This window comes from Gracilinanus agilis, chromosome 2, assembly GCF_016433145.1.
Source record: "Gracilinanus agilis isolate LMUSP501 chromosome 2, AgileGrace, whole genome shotgun sequence".
NCBI classification, from domain to species: domain Eukaryota; kingdom Metazoa; phylum Chordata; class Mammalia; order Didelphimorphia; family Didelphidae; genus Gracilinanus; species Gracilinanus agilis.
The window spans coordinates 653,822,911-653,843,239 of record NC_058131.1 but is presented as its reverse complement, the minus strand read 5'-3'; the positions used below and the strand labels follow the sequence as shown (position 1 = coordinate 653,843,239).

Genomic DNA, 20,329 nt, shown 5'->3' with positions numbered 1-20,329 from the left:
ATTACTTACCAAAATGTTTTGCATGATAATACATGTATAACCCAGATCAAATCATTTGCCAACATGGGACAAGGAAGGGAAGAGAAGAGAGGAGATAAGTTCAGTAATATAACATAGGAAAACTTGTGTAGAAATTTTTTATTAAAAATTTTTTAATTAAATAAATTTAGAAAAAGACATTGGAGTTATGTTCACCTTTAATTAGCAGGATAAAAAAAAGAACCAGTCGAAGACACAGCAGCAGGCAGGAAAAAAATAGTATCTTTTCAAAAACAAAAAATGTGAGGGAGGTTTTGGAGAATAGATAGTAATTTTAAAGACCGCCAAAGAATTAAGGATAGTGAGGAGAGAAAAGACCCTTAGACTTGTGGAACTTTTGACTTTACTCTTGATTTGTCAGATTTGGAGTTACAGTGCCAGTACTTGGAGACAAAAAAAGCAAAGAAGGCAAAGTGCCATGGCAGGTGATTATCTGTATAATTAGCTCTAAGCTATGGGGTAAATCACATTCAGGTTTTCATTTCCAATCTCATACCTCCAGCTACTTCACTGATATTTTCATCTGCATGAATTTACTCATTTACCTAGTTGAAAAGGGGGAAAAGCACTGAATTTAGAGACATAGAATTTAATTTGAAGCTTATTGGATTTTATTTAGTTTATACCACTTTGAAATAATCCCTCTACATTATACCTTTGCTAGAAGATCTCTAAGCAGAAGGAATCCAGCCTATTTCACTATTAGATAGTCCTAATTGTCATGAATTTTATCCTTATCTCAAGCTTTCATTTTACTCTTGGCTATCTTGCTCCTAGTTTTGTCCCTGTGGTGGGGGTGGGGAGAACAGACAATTGAACCTCATTTTCACTTGATATTCTTTCAGCTACCTGATAGTTATCATCTCATTCCCACTACCCACCTCTTTGCACATATACACACTTGTTTTCTCATTCTGTTTCTGTTTTCTCTTTATCACTTTCTCCATGCCTTCTCTTTCTGTCTCTGATTCTATCTCTGTATCTGACTTTCTATCTATCTCTCTCTTTTTCTCACCACCCCAGCCATTCTTCTATCAATCTATCTATACCCTTCTTAAAATGCTATTTCTATATTAGAATCATTATAGCTAGACTTTCATCCCAGTACCAGACACTATTACTTCTTAATTGAAATACTCGTGATTGGGGGAGGGATGTTTGTTTTTTGATCTGCAGTATACATACTGTTGATTCATAATTGAGCTTTGTATTAACTATAATGGAATAAGTCAGAATTCCAGCGTTAAAAGTTCCTTTAGACACTACCTAGTTCAGTCTATATTGTATCATATGTAACCCATGGTCGTACTGCCAGATAGAGTAGGGAGACCTGGAAACTGGCCAGAAAGAGACCAATGTGCTAGTATATTCCATTTTCTTTACCCACTTTAGAATCATAATTCATTGGTTTATAGGAGCACTTTTTGGTCAAGAGGGAAAGGAACCCTGGGGAGTAGAATATAGTATTAATCTTAATCCCAAGGAATCTGCAGTCCTTCCTGGTTAAAGTACAGAATAAAGACTAGGAGAGCACTGACCACACATCTCCTGAGATCATAGCAACTTGAAGCACTGAAAACTTCCAAACCTCCAGAAGTAGCTCTGAAAACTGGGAAATTATATCTTGACAAAAGATATAAACAGTGATTTAAAATCAGTATTATCTATCAAGATTACCAAGAGCAATCATTATTTGTAACAGAGATACAGTTGAAGCCTTCCCAGTAAGGAGGTGAGACAAGGATGTTCATTGTTACAATTATTATTCAAAATTATATTAGAAAAAAATTGTATTAGAAATCCTAGCTATAACAGTAACACAAAATAAAGAAATAAAAAGAGGCAATGAAGAAACAGAACTCACTCTTTGCAGATTATATGAAGGCATACTTAGAGAAATTTAGAGAATGAACTAAAATTTAGTTGAAACAATTTACAATTTTAGCAAAGTTCCAAGATACCAAATAAGCCCACAAAAATCACTAAAATTCCTATAATCTACCAGCAAAACATAGCAAGAGAGAAAAATCCATTTAGAAAATAACTGCAGCCAATATGAAATAATAGAGAATCTACCTGCCAAGACAAATTCTGAGAATATATGTACACAACTACAAAGTACTTTTCACACAAAAACAGAGCAAAACAATTGGAGAAATGAAAATAGGTAGGTCTCATCAATATGTTAATAAGTAAACATGGGTTTGACAAATATAAGAATTAAAAAATATTGTGTTCACTGTTTATAAATAACTCTTAATTCACAAGGCTGTTAGCAGCTTTAGTAACTTTATTACAGCAGAGTAGATATAGTAAAGAAGGAAATGTAGGAAGATGATAGGGGAATTGTCTAGCTTACCACTCTAAGAATGTTCTGAAGAAATCTAGCTTGCTCCCTGACAAAGTTCCAGTCTCCAGCTAGAGGAGCAGGAGAGTCTCAGCCTCCAAAGCAGAAGATCTCCAATGCAGAGACACCAAAGCAGAGGTCCTCCCTCAGCAAGAGCCACCAGCATAGCAGAAGTAGAAGAAGATCCTCAGCAAGAGCCATCAGTGTAGAAGTAGAAGAAATCCCCCCTCAGCAAAAGCCACCAGCTAAGCAGAAGCAGAAGTGATCCAGAATGCTCTCTGCTTGCTTTTATAAACAGTTTTCTCTGTGTCACTTCCTGTCTCTCTGGTTCCTCCTTTCTTTCACTGTGGGTTGATCTATCACATCTCAGGAACCAATCAAAGTCTCTCAATTTGCCTAGCACTGACCAGGGGTTAGTGTCTGTGGGGTGCACCTCTAGTACTCTGAGGGTGTGAACTTTTATCAAAAGGATTCACAAGTTCCTGACTGATTAAGTTAAAAGAGTGGAGCACTCCAAGTACTTGATTAAGTTAAGATAAAAAAAATTTTCTTTCACAAATATAATAAAAGTGATACTTGCACCTAAGTTAATTTATTCAATGCTGTACCAATCAAACAACCAAAGCATTATTTTATAGAGCTGGAAAAAATCTTAAAATTCATTTGGAAGAACAAAAGGTCAAGAATATCAAGGGAGTTAATGGGAAAAAATTATAAAGGAAGGCAGCCCAGCAGTACCAGATTTCAAACTATATTATAAAATGATAATCATCAAAACAGTCTGGTAAGAATTAGAAGAAATAGAGTGGTGGATCAATGGAATAAATTGTATACACAATACATAGTAGTAAATAACTATAGTAATGGTCTCATATCCAGTGATCCAAATTTTAGGGTAAGAACTTATCATTTGACAAAAATAGCTGAGAAAGCTAGAAAGCAGTTTGGCAGAAACTAAGTGTAGACCATCATCTCACACCTCAAGAGCTAGTCAAAATGTGTAATTGATTTATACATGAAGGATGATAATCATAAGTAAATTAGGGGAGCTTAGGGAAAATGTTTCTGTCAATTCCATGGATAAGGGAAGAATTTTTGGCCAAAAAAAGAGATATAGAGAATCAAAAGAAATAAAATAGATAATGTTGATTAGATGAAATTAAAAATCTTTTACTAGATAAAACAAATGTTGTCAAAATAGGAAGGAAAACAAGAAATTGTGAAAAAAATTTACAGCAAGTTTCTCTGATAAAACCTTATTTCTCAAATATATAAGGAGCCAAGCCTCATCCATTTATCGATTGATTATTTTGAAATGTTTTTCCTTGGTTACATGATTATTTTCTCTCTCTTTCCTCTTCCCACCCCCTTCCAGAGTTGACAAGGAATTTTCACTTTATACATATTATTACACATATTTTATAATATATTATACATGTTATCAATTGATACCTATTTCCATATTACTTATTTTTGTAATAGAGTAATATTTTAAAACCCAAACCCCAAATTATATACCTATATAAACAAGTGATAAATCATATGTTTTTCTTTTGCATTTCTACTCCTACAGTTCTTTCTCTTGATGTGGATAACATTCTTTTCATAAGTCCCTTGGGATTGTTCTGGATCATTGCATTGCTTTTAATAGCAAAGTTGATTACATTGGATCATTCCACAATGTTTCACATTCTGTGTACAATTTTCTCTTGGTTCTGTTCATTTCACTCGGTGGTCTTTCCAGTTCATATAGAAATCAAACAGTTCATCATTCCTTATAGCACAATAGTATTCCATCACCATCATATATCACAATTTGTTCAGCTATTCCCCAATCAATGGATACCCCCTCATTTTCCAGTTTTTTGCCACCACAAAGAGCATGACTTAATATTTTTGTACATTTTTAATTATCTCTTTGGGGTACAAACCTAGTGGTATTGCTGAATCAAAGGGCATGCATTTCTTTTAAAGCTTTTTAGGTAGCTGAGCCAAATTTATTAAAAACAAGAGTCATTCTCCAGTTAATGATCAGTAAATGCTCAAAAATATGAACAGGCAGTTTTCAGAAGAAGAAATCAAAGGAGTCACATGAAAAAATGCTCTAATTCTGATTAGAGAAATTAAAATTAAAACATTTCTGGAATATTTCATACCCATCAGATCGGTTAATTTGAATGGTTGGAAAATAAATGCTAAAAAGGGGGTTTTGAAAAATAGGAACATTAATGCACCATTAATATAGTTGTGAACTAGCCCAACCATTCTGGAGAATGCAACTAAATATCATCAGTTTCCTCTGCTCATCCTCACAAAGTGTGAACTCAGATTCTCTCACTGCCTTGATTGGCTTCATCTAGATGTTTTCCAGCTAATTGCTGTCATTCCTCAAATTAATAGTATTCTTGTATTGTTCTTACAAGGGCAGAGTGCTGTACAACAATCTCTTCCTTATTGTTGGATATGACTCCTCTCAGTGTCCCCAAGATGTTAGAATATTTTGCCCACCATATCATATTGTTAATTTTTGCAGTCCACTAAAATCCTGGATACTTTTCAGATGAACTGCCATCTGGTGATCTTATGTTTGCAACACTTTTTTTTAATTTTCATGTGTAAGATTACTTTTGATCTATCCTATTGTTCCATGCTATCACAAACTATAGGAAAGCTTGCATTCTTAATATCCAATGTGCTATGTTTTTTTCCCAACTTTTAGTCAATCTCATTATCTGTTTTTTGTCCTTTAAATCATTGATAAAAATATTAGCACAGGCCAACCACATCTCGTTGGAGTGCTCCATAGGAAACCTTATTTACAGTTAAAATTGAATTATTAGTCACTAATTTTTCATTCTATTTAACCAGTTTTCGAACCTTCCTAATTATATCTTTCTTCTCTTGTAATATTTTTAAAAATAAGAATAACATGGTGGACATTGTCAAATACTTTGCCAGCCAAAATGTAAAAAAAGTAATAGTATTTTCCCTGATGCATATGTACAGAACCAGGCAAATAATAAGCATGGTAATAATGTTTGCTTAGTATGTAGTGCTTTAGTATTTGCAAAGCTCTTTACAAACATTTCATTTTATCCTCATAACTCTGGGTGTAAGTGTTATTCAGTCAATAAGGATATTCTGAAAGAAAGATATCCAATTAATCAACAATAATATGAAAAAACGTTCCAAATTACTAATAATTAGAGAAATGCAAATTCATGCCATTCAGGTATCATCTTATATCCATTAGTTAGGCAAAGAATTAATAAAGGAAAAATGTCAGTTGTTAAATGGGCTTTAGGAAGACTGGCCCTGTAAAGTGCCAAGTGACCAGTTATGTCAAAAGCTGCAGAGAAGACAAGAAGAATGCGATTGAGAAAAGGCTATTGTGTTTGGGAATTAAGAGATCCTTGGTAACTTTGGAGAGAGTAGTGTTGGTTAAGTGATGAGGCCAGAAGTCAGATTGTTGAAAATGAGAGAATTGGAAGCATCTGCTTTAGATGACCTCCTAAAGGAGTTAAGCCACAAAAGATAGAAAAAGATATGGGATGATGACTTTTAGCAATTAGCTTAAATGCCTTTATTTTTTTAAATGTTAAATTTAGGGGGGTGCATTAATAAGTTCAAATGTAAGGAAATGAATTACTTTGCTAAATATATTTAATTTAAAAATTCATTTAATAAAAAATTACAGATCTATCAAATATCTAAGAGGTAAGAGGTAAAAAGAAGATGGGAAATATAAAATCCTTTGCTTTTTTCCCCTTTCTCTTATTACAGTTTTCATTTAAAATCTCTTTAAATTGTTATATCAAGAAGTTCTTACTGTAGTTGATTAGATTTTTTTTTTGTCAATTTTAAGATTATACAATTGACAGGTCAGTTACTAATTTGTAAATGTCACATTTTGTTCTATTTTTACAGCTTCTGAGTGAATTTTGGATGAAGCCATCAAATTAATTATTTGCCATCATGAGTAGAAGCAAGCGTGACAGTAATTTCTATAGTGTAGAGATTGGAGATTCTACGTTCACTGTACTGAAACGGTATCAGAATTTAAAACCAATAGGCTCAGGGGCCCAGGGAATAGTCTGGTAAGTTTTGCTTTTAAAAAGAACTAAAGATCAATAATGCTGCACCTGTATTTCCTCATTTCTTGGTAAATTTAAATTTTCTTCAGGAAAACACATACAAAGCTATAAAAGGGTAAGCTACTACTATCTAGGAATTGGTTATTTGCTTTTATTTTTATGTTACAAATAAAAAAGAATTTTTTGTTATATTTTTATATTAAAAATTTAAAAAGGTCATTGTAATTGCTTTAAAAAAAATGCTGTTCTTCCAAGGAACTCAAAATGACTTATGGCTTCAGCAATTCTATCTTTAAATTTGAAGGATTATTATATTCTTAGACCCCTTAGGTTTAAGTTACACTTAGCCATGTGTCTGTTACTAGAAAGAACAATTAGCCAAATAATGAGTTCTATTTATACTTATATTAGCAAATCTTTGTAAATAAGAATTTCTTCCTAATCATCAGTGTAGCATCAGTTGAGCACAAGCTCAACTCTATATAAAAAATGCATATATTAGTCTTTGCTTGTAGGTGCAAAAATTAATGCCCATTCCAAACCAATGAAAATATTAAAATTCTTTGACTACTCTATTGGTTATGCAGATGTGAAATGTTAGGCACAAAGTGAAAAAAAGAGCTTGTGAAATGCCTTCTTTTTTTGAAAGCTGTATTAATAAAGCTCAGAAGAAATGAGAGCCTATATTTGAACTGTTGTAGGAGAAGTACAGAAGATAGACTGGATGTGGTTATTGTAGTTGATTGGACATGTGCTATGAGAGAAAAGAAGGCATCAAATATTTCAGTTATGTGCCTGAGCAACTTAGTAGGCTAGTGCCATTTAGAAATACAGAGAAGTTTGGAGAGGAGTATATTTAGGAGAGAAAGTTACCTTTAGTTTTAGACTTGTTTGTTTTGGTGTGCAGAACAGCTAAGTAGAAATATCCTTCAGATAGTTGAAAATTTAGGTTTGGAACTCTGGGGAGAGTTAGGTTGGAGTTTGGGGGAGGTATCTGCATAGTGGTGATGACTTAATGTACTACTGAGAGGGAATATATGGAGAGAAGTGAAAGTCTGTGTCAGAAACTTAAGGAATACTTAAGTTTAAAGGGTGTGATAGGAAGAAGACTGGGAGACCAGAAGAACAGAGAAAGGTAAGAGGAAAGCATGAAGTTACAGTATCTGGCAGTTAAGCAGTGCTTGAGGATCAAAAAAATAGAGCATTTAGAGCATTAAGCACCTATCCAGCAAAATCAACGAGAATATAGGCATTTAAAAGGACTTGGTGTAATGACAATGACATCCTCAGTGACCTTTGAGAGAACTACTGCATTAAAATAGTGAGGACAAAAGCTAGTAAGAGAAGTTTAGCTTAAGGCTCATCTATTTGACAAGGATCTTATACAGTATAAAATTGAAAGTTTTGTTTTGTTTTAGTGGGGGACAGGAGTTGACAGGAAGAAGAATACATTTGTGTAATATACCAGAAAAGTTATGTGTGATTATTTCTTTAGCCCTCACAATATGATATATATTCATGTGTATATTTTTGTAAGTCCTCTTTTCCTAAAATTTGCTTGTGTTTTATTTTTAATTACAGTGCAGCTTATGATGCCATTCTTGAAAGAAATGTTGCAATCAAGAAGCTAAGTCGACCATTTCAGAATCAGACTCATGCCAAGCGGGCTTATAGAGAGCTTGTTCTTATGAAATGTGTTAATCACAAAAATGTAAGTAAAAAGTTTCATTTTTAAATATAGGTCAGATTATAATGAAGTTCATGACACTATGTGATATTTCTTTTACTTTTTAACCATATAATTAACCCTCTGCAGTTAAACTTTGCAAAGTAATTTTTGAAAATTCCTTTCTAAAGCCAGTTTTCCAATGAAATTTCATTTTAAGTGGATAAATATTAAGTATCTATCATGGACAGATTTCTCCCATAACTTTTCTGGCCTTCCTACCATCAGACTTCTCCAGTAATATTAAGTCAATGAGCACTTTGTAAGTACCTGCAGTGTTTTAGGCACTATGCTAAGTACTGAGGGTTCAAAGAAAGGTAAAATAAATAAATAAATTGATAAGAATTGCTGCCCTCAGGTTTCAGAAAACCCATAATATTTTATCCATTCCTTATTCATACATAAAAGTCTGCCAACCTCTTGGCATTTTATGAAAATATTGACTATAAATATTGTAGGACAATAATTGGGTAGATTTGATGTACTTCTGCTGTCCTATAGTAAATATGTCCATGTGGTTAAAGCAATGGGTTCATGTAAGAGAATAATAGGGAAGAAAAGTATACAGGAATCTGATTATGGAAAGCCTTACATGTAAGATAAAAAGACTTGGGATCCCATCTTGTAGATAGTGAGGCATCAGTGACTATTTTGAGCATATAACATAACGAAAGCAGTGTTTAGTATAATTGTTCTAATTTTGCTTGTAGGATTAATTGGAATAAGGAGAAATAGATTTAATTTTGTAAATTAGATAGCTGTTGAGCTAATAACTTTCTAAGTTCAGATTTGAACCCAGGTCATCTAACTATAAATCCTGCCTTCTTTTCTCTAGATCTAGAAAATGTTTGCTGACATGATTTTTTTCAGTTCAATTCAGCAAACATTTTGAGTACTCTTATTATGTGCCAAAGCCCTGTGCTGGATTTTTGTTGTTGTCCAGTTATTTTCAGTCATGCCCAACTCTTCATGAACCCATTTGAGGTTTTCTTGGAAGATACTGGAGTGGTCTGCTGTTTCCTTCTCTAGCTCATTGTATAAATGAAGAAACTGAAGCAAACAGGGTTAAGTAACTTGCTCAGGGTCACACAACTAGTAAATGTCTAAGGATGGCTTTGAACTAATGAAAATGAGCCTTCCTGATTCTAGGCCCAGTGCTCTATCCACTATACCATCTATTCTTGTTGGACACTGAATACCGTACTGGTGCTAAATACTGAAGGAAATTCAGAGATAAAAACAAAGCCTTACCTTCAAGAGGCTTAAAGATATGTGAATACTTAAAAAAATAATATAAATGAGAAGAGTTTATTTGTTGTTCATGGCATAGAGAGCAAGAGTTAGGGTATATTTAAACAAAAATTGTTCTGATTTCATCTTATTTTATATGTTTATTCTGTCACGTATAGTTGTGCAGGCTTCTTGATCTCTTTTTGTAATATATAATACTGAATATTAACAGAGGGGATTGTACACAAGTAGAAGTTAACAACCAAATATTTGTTTACTTCTTTATAGATTAAGTTAATAATTTAAATAATTAAATCCAATCAAAAAATCTGCTTTTTCATTATGTGACTCTTATGTTTCTGTGCTAAGTTTTTCAAGTTTTCTTTCCTCAGTTTGAGTCTACAAAACACTCCTATTGGCTTTCCCCACTTGAAAGTTCCACTAGATTGATGATCACCTACTGTCAGCCAGCTGGAAAGCTATGCTGGTTCAATGTGACAGAAAGATAGACTTCCCTTTGACCTAAGATTCCTGTCCTGGTTTTTCTCCTGAAGCTTTTTATGCAGGGCTAAAAGCTGGAACTGAAACCCCCTCTGTTCTTGGCTTTAAAATCACATAGCTATTTCTTACTACTGACTTTGCTTCTATCTTAGGATGCTTGCAATCTCTCCTCACCTTTAAAAGCTACCCCCTAGGTTCAGGTCCCCTCCTCAGTTCACCATCAATCTAGACCTAGAATCCAGTAGTGAATAATAGAGTACCTATTCCTGTATTTGCCATAAGATTAGAGTCCCCACATTTGTATCTTGGACTTCTTGCCCTGGAACATCACCTAGGTTCTTTTTTAATTCCTATAACTTTGAAATGTGTGTTTGAGTTATGCCTCTAGCTAGCCCCAGAGCTGGAAATGTGTTTCCTTGTGACAGAATCCTGATCAGAACTCTATCTGATGCATTTTCTGTATTTTGATGGGAAAATTATGTTGCAGGAAGTTGGCCATCCTTCTTTTCTTTTACTCCACCATCTTAGCTCAACCCCTACAGCTTTGGTATTTAATTGCTTAGATCAAATCAGATAAAATGTGGAAAGTACTCTGAAAACAAACCTTTAATTTCTATATAAATGCCTGCTATGATTATTAAACTAAAAATCAAATCTCATCTTTGTTATCTTTATCTTCTCTCTCTCTCCACTCCCTTTCTTTCTTCGCACAGAGCCACCATTTCTCACCTAGACTTTGGTATTCCTGCTTTAAATGGCTCCCCACTCCAATTTATCCTCCACACAGCTGTCAGAGTGAAACATTTTCCTAATGTTAAGCTAATCATGTCATTCTCCCTAACGTCTTTCCCCTGTAAACTCTTGATTGTTGTTGAGTCATTTCAGTCATGCCCAAGTCTTCATAGCCCCACTTGGGGTGTTCTTGGCTAAGGTACTAGAGTAGTTTGCTGCTTTCTTCTCTAGCTAATTATACAGATGAGGAAACTGAGGCAAATAGGATTAAATGTCTTGGCCAAGGTCACATAGCTATTAAGTGTCCAAGGCCAGATATGAACTTGGGAACATTAGTCTTCCCTATTACAAGCCTAGTTCTCTATTTGTTATGCCACTTAGCTTCCATTCAGTAATTTCTAGTGGTCCCCAGTTACTTTGAGCATAAAACATAAATTCCCACATGGAATTTAAAGGTTTTTTACAACCTGACTCCTTGCCTTTTAAGTCATTACTCCTCTTCATACTTATATAGTCTGGTCATAATGGTTTACTTTCTCTCATTCACAGTTGAAGCTTTATTACTAGTTACCTCTCACAAAACTACGTAGTATTTTTTATATAGTCTATGGATGTACAAATTGTCCTGTGAACATATGAGCTCCTTGATGAGAAGTACTATTTCATATTCGTCTTTGTTATCTCCAGCACTTAGCATGGTGCCTGGCTTAATAAATGCTTATTAATTGATTTTAGGATGATAGGAATGATGAAAGCAATTGGTGAAAGACAAAAATAAAGAACAAGTTAGAAGCACAAGAAAGAACTAGGTTAATTCATGCTCCAACTGGTAAAATAAGAGGGAAAGAAATAGATACAAATATTGAAGTAAATAAATATATAGAGGCAGTCTAAACAAGATTCCAGATTCCAAATAAAATGTTTCTTGGTAAGGGTATGTATGCATAATAAACTTTTGCCCTATTGAATGTATAAATGGACTAGCTTTGTTCATAAGTCTCAGTTTCAGGAACAGGAAACATTTTCCTTCCTTGCCAATAACTGGCCATTTTTACTTCTGTTATCTTAAAGTTAATTTTAAGAAACCTACTTTTTGTCATCTCTAAAGAGATGTACACTTGCCTATAATCAATATTTTGCCCCTGACCTGATCAAATTCAGAGTGAGATAAAAAGCTTATACCCAAGGCTTAGGCAAGTCTTTAAGCTATCAGCATCTCAAGGATTAATTGAATTAACAGTGGAAGGAGGCTCTGAAGCCATCATACCATCTCCAGAGAACTAAAAGTGGCAGAAACTCAGAAAATAAGCCAAGGGTAGCATCAAGGAAGGACTGAAGCTTAAGAGGGTACCATAACCTCCCAGAAAACAGAGCCTGCCTATAAAAAGGCAGAAAAAATGAGCAAATAACAAAAAAAGCACCTAATTATTAAAGAATTTTTATGGAGACAGAGCAGTAAAGACACAGAAGGGGACAATGAAAACCTATCTGATCCTGAGAAACTTTCTAAAAATATGCTAGAGGATATTGTATGTGCTTTCCTGACAGAGCTTAAAATATATCCTCTTTGTAAGTCATCAGTTTTTTTTCCCTAATTGAAATTTCATTAATTTTTTCTATGTTAATACTTTTGATACCTTTTGTTTTTTATATTATAGTGATTTCAAGATATACCACTCTCTCTACCCATTCAGTGAGTCTTCCCATATAACAAAGTAGTCACATGTCTAAGAAAGTGCAATATTTTTACTCACATTCTGTTCAATTCTCAAAGAAAAAATTCTGCCTTTTTTCTCATCCCTTCCCCAGGACCAGTTGTAATCTACTAAGGGTTTAGTTCCTCAAAGGTCTTGTTCATTATTCTTTAGTTCAGTGGTTCCCAAACTTTTTTGGCCAACCGCCCCCTTTCCAGAAAAAAATATTACTTAGGGCCCCCCCCCCGCCCCATCACATACTTTCACCGCCCCCAAATGCACCTGTGGCCATTACCACTCCCCCTGGATCGCTACAGCACCCACTGGGGGGTGGGGGCGTCCACTTTGGGAATCACTGCTTTAGTTGAACATTTTGGGAAGATAAAGGAACAAACAACATCCTCGTTTCTTCCCACTGTTCTTCCCATATTGCTCTCTACTAAGACACAAACTATTGTTGGCTGATTGGTTTCAGGTCTTTCTAAATATCTCTTAAGTGGTAGCCATGAAGCAAAAGAACATTTTCCATTTTCTGTTTGGAAGTAGAAGCTCTCATCATGCTTTTGGCTCCTTTTCCTTTTACAGTGGAAGTAGAAGAAAGTAATAATATATGTAAGAAATTGAATCATTTGTCAATTGCATAGTACTTAAAATTCAAAGGAGCCTAGTTGTCTAGTCTAACTCACTCATTATATTTGGGAAAACAAAGGCTAAGATGTTTATGATTTTTCAAGTTACATAATATCAGAACTAGAATTCAAACTCATATATTCTTGACTCTTTCCAGTAACACTTGAATGAATTCTTAAGCATTCACATTCGTAATTGCTTAAATAAACTTCATAGTCATCATGGCATTAGGGATAGAGTCATTGACCTCATCTAAGGAAGATCAGACTCAAGTCCCACCTTAGACATGTACCAGCTGTCTCGCTCTAAGGAAGTCATTCAACCTCTCCTCTCATCTCAGCGACAACTCTCTAAAACTGTAATTTGGAGAGAAGGTATCATCTTTTGTTGGTAGAAGGAGTTTTCTCATCAGTTAGGGTTCTGAGATAAGTATATTTAGTAAGTAGGTACAATGAATAGAGCTCTGGACCTAAAATAAGAAAGTCCTGAGTTAGAATGAAGATTCAGATACTTTTTAGCTGTGCTACCCAGGGCAAGTCACTTGACTTCTGTCTGCCTCATCTCCTTCTGTAAAATGGAGATAACAATAGCATCTAACTCCCAGAGCTATAAGATTAAACAGGGATATATTTAAAACACTTGAAAAATCTTAAAGTACCATATCAATGCTAGGTGCTAATACTATTGCTACTAATTTTAATACCAAAACAAATCTTTTCCCTGAAGTACATTAAGCCCTTTTATCAGGGCTCAGGTTTGCAATTTCAAGCAGAATTTTTAACAGACCTTTTCTTTTTTAGTAGATAAAATTTTAAAATAAAAGATTGTAAAATATTGCTTTTAATGAAACAAATTCCATTAAGGAGGGTAAAGGGGGAATTCTTTTGAATGAACAAGAAATTCTTTTTTTTTTTTTTTGTTCTCAAATCACCAGAAGAGGAAGTAATCCTATACAAAGTCAGTAAAATTAGACAAATGACCATTTAACAGGTGATTATGAAATGGATCCTTAGTTCTTTTTAATCCATGGATTTATTATTCAGAATTATTCAGCTTCACAAAATGTTTTATAACTTTTTCCAAATTTCCTGTTTCTACAACAGATAATTGGCCTCTTGAATGTGTTCACACCACAGAAGTCTCTAGAAGAATTTCAGGATGTGTAAGTGTGGTTATCTATAAAGTTTGTTTTATTATACTATTTATTTAGGGCAATTTTGATTACTATTTTTCCCCTTCTCTGAAGTTACATAGTCATGGAGCTTATGGATGCAAATCTTTGCCAAGTCATTCAAATGGAGCTAGACCATGAACGAATGTCCTACCTTCTCTATCAAATGCTGTGTGGAATCAAGCACCTTCACTCTGCTGGAATTATACATCGAGTAAGTAGAAATATTCACTTGTGTTACTAATATTCTGTCTTCACAGTTTATAAATAGATAGGTTATAGATTTATTGTTCTGTGAAGCAAATTGATATATTTCAAAAATCTGTGCTACCATAGATTAAACTAGAAAAATATAGAAACTGATTTGTAATAGTGCCTTATTCTGCATGTATAATACATAATTTAAGTACTTCATGGTTTTATGCTTCCATAGCAGGTCATTTGAATGCCAGCTCATTAGATTTTGGAAAATGATTTTTTTCTAATTTAGACAAACCTTTTAAAATAGGTTTTGTTCAGTGAGATGATGTTTAGGCAAGATATTTTGCTTAGAGTCATTTTGTGTCAATCAAAATTATATAATAGCTGAGCCATCTTTTCAACTTTGTTTTTGTTTTTTTCTTATTTATTTGCTAATAACTTACCTGAGGCAAAACTATATCTGACAATCTTGGTCTTGTACTTTATTGTCATCCCTGCTGATATTCCTTTGTATCCCACATTTGCTATGTTGTAGTACTATACTACAACTATACTATAGTTGTACTATAATATACTATAACAAGTACTATAATGTTGTGTTTTTAAATTTTCTTAAAGTACGAGAGAAATCTTAAGCTCAACAGGAGACTAGAATCCAATTTTGGCCTCATTACTTTTTTGTGTGACCTTGGGCAAAGTAGAGCTGTTCTTGTTCCTTCCCATTACATAAGCTAGAACAATTAAATGCCACTGGGAAAATAAATTATATATAATTAAAGCCCATAGTGAACTATAAAATTTAAGGAAGCATCACTAAGGCAAATTTTTATTTTTCATAAATAATATTTGCTCAAAATATGTATCTTTTTATGGACTTTTAATGATCTCATTGTTATTTTTACAAATGAAATTGGCAAATTATATTTCTGTAGTATTTTGACCATATACATCGAGTGACTTCATTGATTCTTAACTTTAGCTAAAAAGGATGAAATTTAATTTTGAAATTTAAGACATCGAAACTAGGATAGAAATATATCTGAAGTGGCTTTTGGATCGCTACATGCTTCTAACTTGATTTGTTCATTTCATTGACTGACAGACTGGCTCTGGAACTTCCAATGGCAAACTGCTCACAACTATCTATACATTTATATTTTTTGTCATCAGCCTCTCAATTCCAAAAAAAATTGTGATTTTTACAATTCCATCATATCCTTAGGTTTGCAAGCCAATAGCCACGTTATTTATTTCATCCTAGGTACTTTGCCTGTAGTTAGAATACAGTGCCAAAAAGTAAGCCCTTCAAATAAATCCAAAGCCCTTCAAATAAAAATTGCTGACTACCTACTATGTATAAGGCATGGTATGAAAAGCAAAATAGAAAAGATTGATGAACCCCAGTGAAGTTCTACACTCATAAGATCCCTGAATTTAAGGAACTTAATTTGGTTGGTTACAAGACATAAATACATGAGAATTTAATTAACAATGCAGTAGTTCAATAATAGCACAAAAAATAATATTGATAACATCACATGATTTGTTGTAAAATGATAAGTGTAGTTTTTTGGTTTGTTTTTAAGTGCTATGAGAGAAAAGGAAGACATTTCTATAACTTAGGGTGATGTAGGAAGATTTCATGGAAGAGGGGTTTGAACTCTACTCAGTTATCCCTTATAGATGTCTCATTTGGAAAGATCATTCTTGTAAACGACCTCTTCCAAACCTTCATGGTATTTCCTCCATGCTCTCAATTTTAATTCTGCTTTCTTAGAAAGGTTTTTCCTCTTCTTGCCTAGAGAAATCATACACATATAATAATCCATCTTTCTGTCAGCTTCTTATTCCTCTGTAAACTTCCTTTTCCTCTCCAAAGAAAGTTTATACTGTTTTATTAATTCACTACAAAATAACGGGTAGCAGGTAAAATATTGCTTAATTCCTCTAAATACAGTGGTTAAATTAACTTATAACCGTTTTCCTTCAGCTGTGATTCATATTTCACTTACATGCACACATCCTTCTGAAAGAGTTTGAAGCCGTGTCAGAGTATAATAACAAGACATTAAAAACCTACTTATTTTCTGTATTTCATTATGAAAATTCCTATATCTTAATCTAGGTGAATTATGATATTCCACAGTTAAGTTTTACCTGAATACTTCAAGAAGAACTCTAACTTCATTGACATGGGTAGTCCCTCCACTCTTTAAAGAGTGATTTTATTAATTACTATGGACTCAAAATAACTCGCCTGCCTGCCAGCCTTCAAATGAGGAAACAACCCCTCCAAATGTAACTAGACTGATGCCAGCAAAGGGCAGTCATTCCTGAGCCTATACTTGAAAGCCTTGGAGGCAGCAGTAATATAAGGGGAAAGAACACTTGACTCTGGAGTCAGAGGGCCTCTGCTCAGATCCCTCTTATGGCAGCCTTACTTGACTGTCAGTGCAGTGTGGGGAGCTGGACTAAACTATCTCTTGAGGGCTCCAGTTATGGAGCTACAATCTTCGGATACTATGAACTGTCAAAATTTGCCATTTGTTGGCATAGCCTTTTGAACCAACGGGAATCTGCACACTGTGTTGAGAAATCAGATCAGGGCATCTGTGGAATAAGTTTAACTCCTGACTGCTAAAATGTCAAATAACAAAGTTTTTTTTGTGCATGTTAAATGTACAACTGAGAAACTTAATTGCTAATTGAAATTCATCTAGAAAATTTAGAAGAGTTCATCCCTAAGATCCCTTTCCACTTATGCCATGCTCTCCTCAGTATTATAGACTTTGCTTTCCATTAACTTGGATCCTACTGTCTTGCTTCTTTTTTCTCACTTTCTTTGACATTGCCTAACAGACATTAGGAAGGAAAAATACTTTTTAGACCGAAGCAGTCATTTTTTCTGTCTTCACACCTAGATTAGTACTAAAGGAAAATGCCAACTACTGGGTTAAATGAAGGAGGACTTTCTTAAGCTATTGATATCACTTATTTAGATGATGACCCTTTCCATCATATCAGAACTGGAAAGAAGTTGATCATTTAAATAATTTAGGTCTTAGTGGTTTCAGTGTAACATTGTAGAGGAATGAATTTTCAGAATGTCAAGCACACTTGTTTCAAAATGAATAAGGATACCTACCGGACCTGTGATTTCATTGGTGTGAGATCTCCCAGTGAGACACTTGCACAACCAGTAACGGTTGGTAATTCTCTGCAACTTAACATCTTCATTGTCTGGAATTCCTAAAAGTTAAGAGATTTGATCAGTCATGTACTAATGTGGGAAGTAAATCCAGATTTTCTATCAGTTAACAAGCATTTATTTATGTGTCAAATGCTCTGCTAAGTGCTGAATGTAGAAAGGAATGCAAAAATAGTGCCTGCCCTCAAGGAGCTCACATTCTTATAGAGGAAACAATATGTAAATAATTAGGTACATGAAAATATCGATGTGGTTATCACAGAGGGAAGAGCACTAATATCTGGTGGAGCTGGATTTGGTTCTTCCAGAAGCAAAGATTTGGATTGAGTATTAATGGAAGCCAGGGAAGCCAAGAGGTACAGGTGAGAGAGCAGAGCATTGCAAGCTTTGAGATGGGAGATACAATATCATATTTGAGGATCTTTAGAAAGTTCGGGGTACCTGGATTGTAGATAGTATGAAGGAGGAGAGCAAAGTATAAGAACACTTTTTAATTATAAGGAGAGGCCAGGTTATGAAAAACTTTATAAGTGGCTGAGTGCAGACATAGCCATTTTGACGTTGGAAGTAATACAGAGCCGTTGGAATTTATTGAGTAGGTGAGGTGACATAGTCATACTGTTGCTTTAGGAGAATCACTTTGGTAGCTGCCTGGAAAATGAATTTGAGTAGAGAGTGACTTGAGGTAGGAAGAGCCATTAGAAATCTGTTATAATAATCCAGGCAAAAGGAAATGAGGGTCTAAACTAGAATAGTGGTCAAAGGAAATGTAGAAAAGCACTGTGGTGGATTCAGAAAGGACAAGATTTGGTGCTGACACCAGGTCTTTATCCATAAAGCCATACTACCTCTTAATCAAATATAAGCAAATTTGGGGTTGCCTATGGCATTGCAATTTTTTATGCTATCCTAAATAAGTAATTAATTATATCTTGAATTATGTTATACATCTTTTGGATGAAGGTTCCTCAGCCTCTTGATAATCTCTGGTTTATATTTTGTGTGTTACAGTATTCTGTAGCAGAGACCATGTAGTAATAATAGCATAATATTTAATTAACATATATAGTTTAAAATAAAAATAACATTTATATTGGGTTTTAAGGTTTTTAAAATGCATTATGTATGTTTTTCATTTGCTCTAATACCCCTATGTGAGGTAGGTATAACTATGAACAAAATTCTATTCATGATGCCTCAGAACTGAGGCAGACAGGTTAAGTGATTTGCCCAGGGTCACACAGCTAGTAAGTTTATGAGGCAGGATTCCAGCTCAGGTCTTCTGACTCTGAGTTTAACACTCTGCCTACCATACACTTAGCTGTCATATCAATTTCTGCTATGGAAAGTGCCTTACCTGAAGTTTGAGTTTAGGTGTGTGGGTGTGGGTGTGGGGATGTGTGTGTGTGGGTGTTTTGACAACTAAGAGTAATTGCGGCTATATACATAACCATAAACAATGAGAGTGTATTAAACTTTACTTAAGAGATCAGTTTCCATATACAGCATTTTGACAGGTGTTAAGATGCTGTCACACAATCTCTCAACAAATTAATTTCACTTAAGAGACTTACATTTTTTTTCTTAAGGTTGATTTCTCATGTAAGTAATGGTTTTCTATTTCTACATATATAAAACATTTCATTATTGATACTAATGGAAAAAAAGTTTATTGCTGTTTTTTGAGGGAATCTCATTTTATATATTTTTCTTTTTTTTTTTTTCATTAAAAAAGGCCATCTGTCCCTGATGAATACATGCATTCATTTTGTGACATTTATCACAATTAAACAAAAATGGAGTTGGGGGAGGATAAAAAACATGATTGTGTTGCTGAAACAATCTAGATCAACTCCTAGAATTGCAAAAGGCAATGTAAAATGCAATTTTTAGAGAGAGAGAGAGATATAAGCAGTACTTAATTATATAACAACCTCATAGCTTGATTAATACTGGTAACTTCTTGCTTCAGCAGTCTACAGTTTATAGTGGTGTCAAAGGCATAGAATTTTAAGGATAAAGAGTCCATGTCTCAGCGTCAAAGGAAACTTTCAAAACTCTTTTGCCCATCCCTCTCTTAACTAGAATGTATCCCAGAGAAGTGGTTATCCAGCCATTTCTTGAAGGCCTCCAGTAAAGGAAACACTACTATCTCCTAAGGCAACATTTCACTTGGATATAATTGTAATTGTTAGGAAATTCTTCCTCACTACAGGCAGAAGAATTGTAAAGATGATGGAATTGGGGCATAGAGTACCTTTGGCTTACCCAAGTTAACACAGCTAATTTAGTAACAGAGCTCAGAGTAGGACTTAGCTTTTCCAAAATCATTTTGTCACTGTATTTAGAAGAAAATTTACAGCAAATGTTTTCACACTTAAAAATAAAATGTTAAAAGGAAATACACACAATGTTTTATATCATTCAATTTTTGGGGGGGGGTGAGACTATCCCCTCCAAAAAAACCCCCATAAGTTATTTCCTCTTCAGATTCTTTATAAAATAGTCATAGTCTATATCCTATTTCAGTCATTTTATTAGTATTTATAGTTTTTTTAAAGCCTACTTTGAACTGCAAGACTAAATTTAATGAAACTTTTCCAGTGCCCAGGTGCTATTGGTTCTTGTCATGCGTAATAGAGGGAGTTAAGTTATTTGAGATCATTAAATTTACTTACTTAACTTTTCTGTATGTAAATTTCCATGACATGTGGAAATTGACCCTTTTTTAACCATAAAAAAAATATATATATATA

At 34.1% G+C, this 20,329-nt stretch overlaps 1 protein-coding gene across 1 annotated transcript in view; it reads left to right on the top strand.

Annotated features, from left to right (window-relative positions):
* MAPK8 (mitogen-activated protein kinase 8) overlaps positions 1 to 20,329 on the top strand; it is a 120,363-nt gene that overhangs the window by 82,904 nt on the left and 17,130 nt on the right. Inside the window, exons 3-6 of the mRNA XM_044665780.1 lie at positions 6,314 to 6,483; positions 8,062 to 8,191; positions 14,097 to 14,155; positions 14,240 to 14,378. Of these exons, the coding sequence (XP_044521715.1) occupies positions 6,362 to 6,483; positions 8,062 to 8,191; positions 14,097 to 14,155; positions 14,240 to 14,378 (450 nt within the window). The 5' untranslated portion in view covers positions 6,314 to 6,361. The remainder of the gene's footprint in view (positions 1 to 6,313; positions 6,484 to 8,061; positions 8,192 to 14,096; positions 14,156 to 14,239; positions 14,379 to 20,329) is intronic.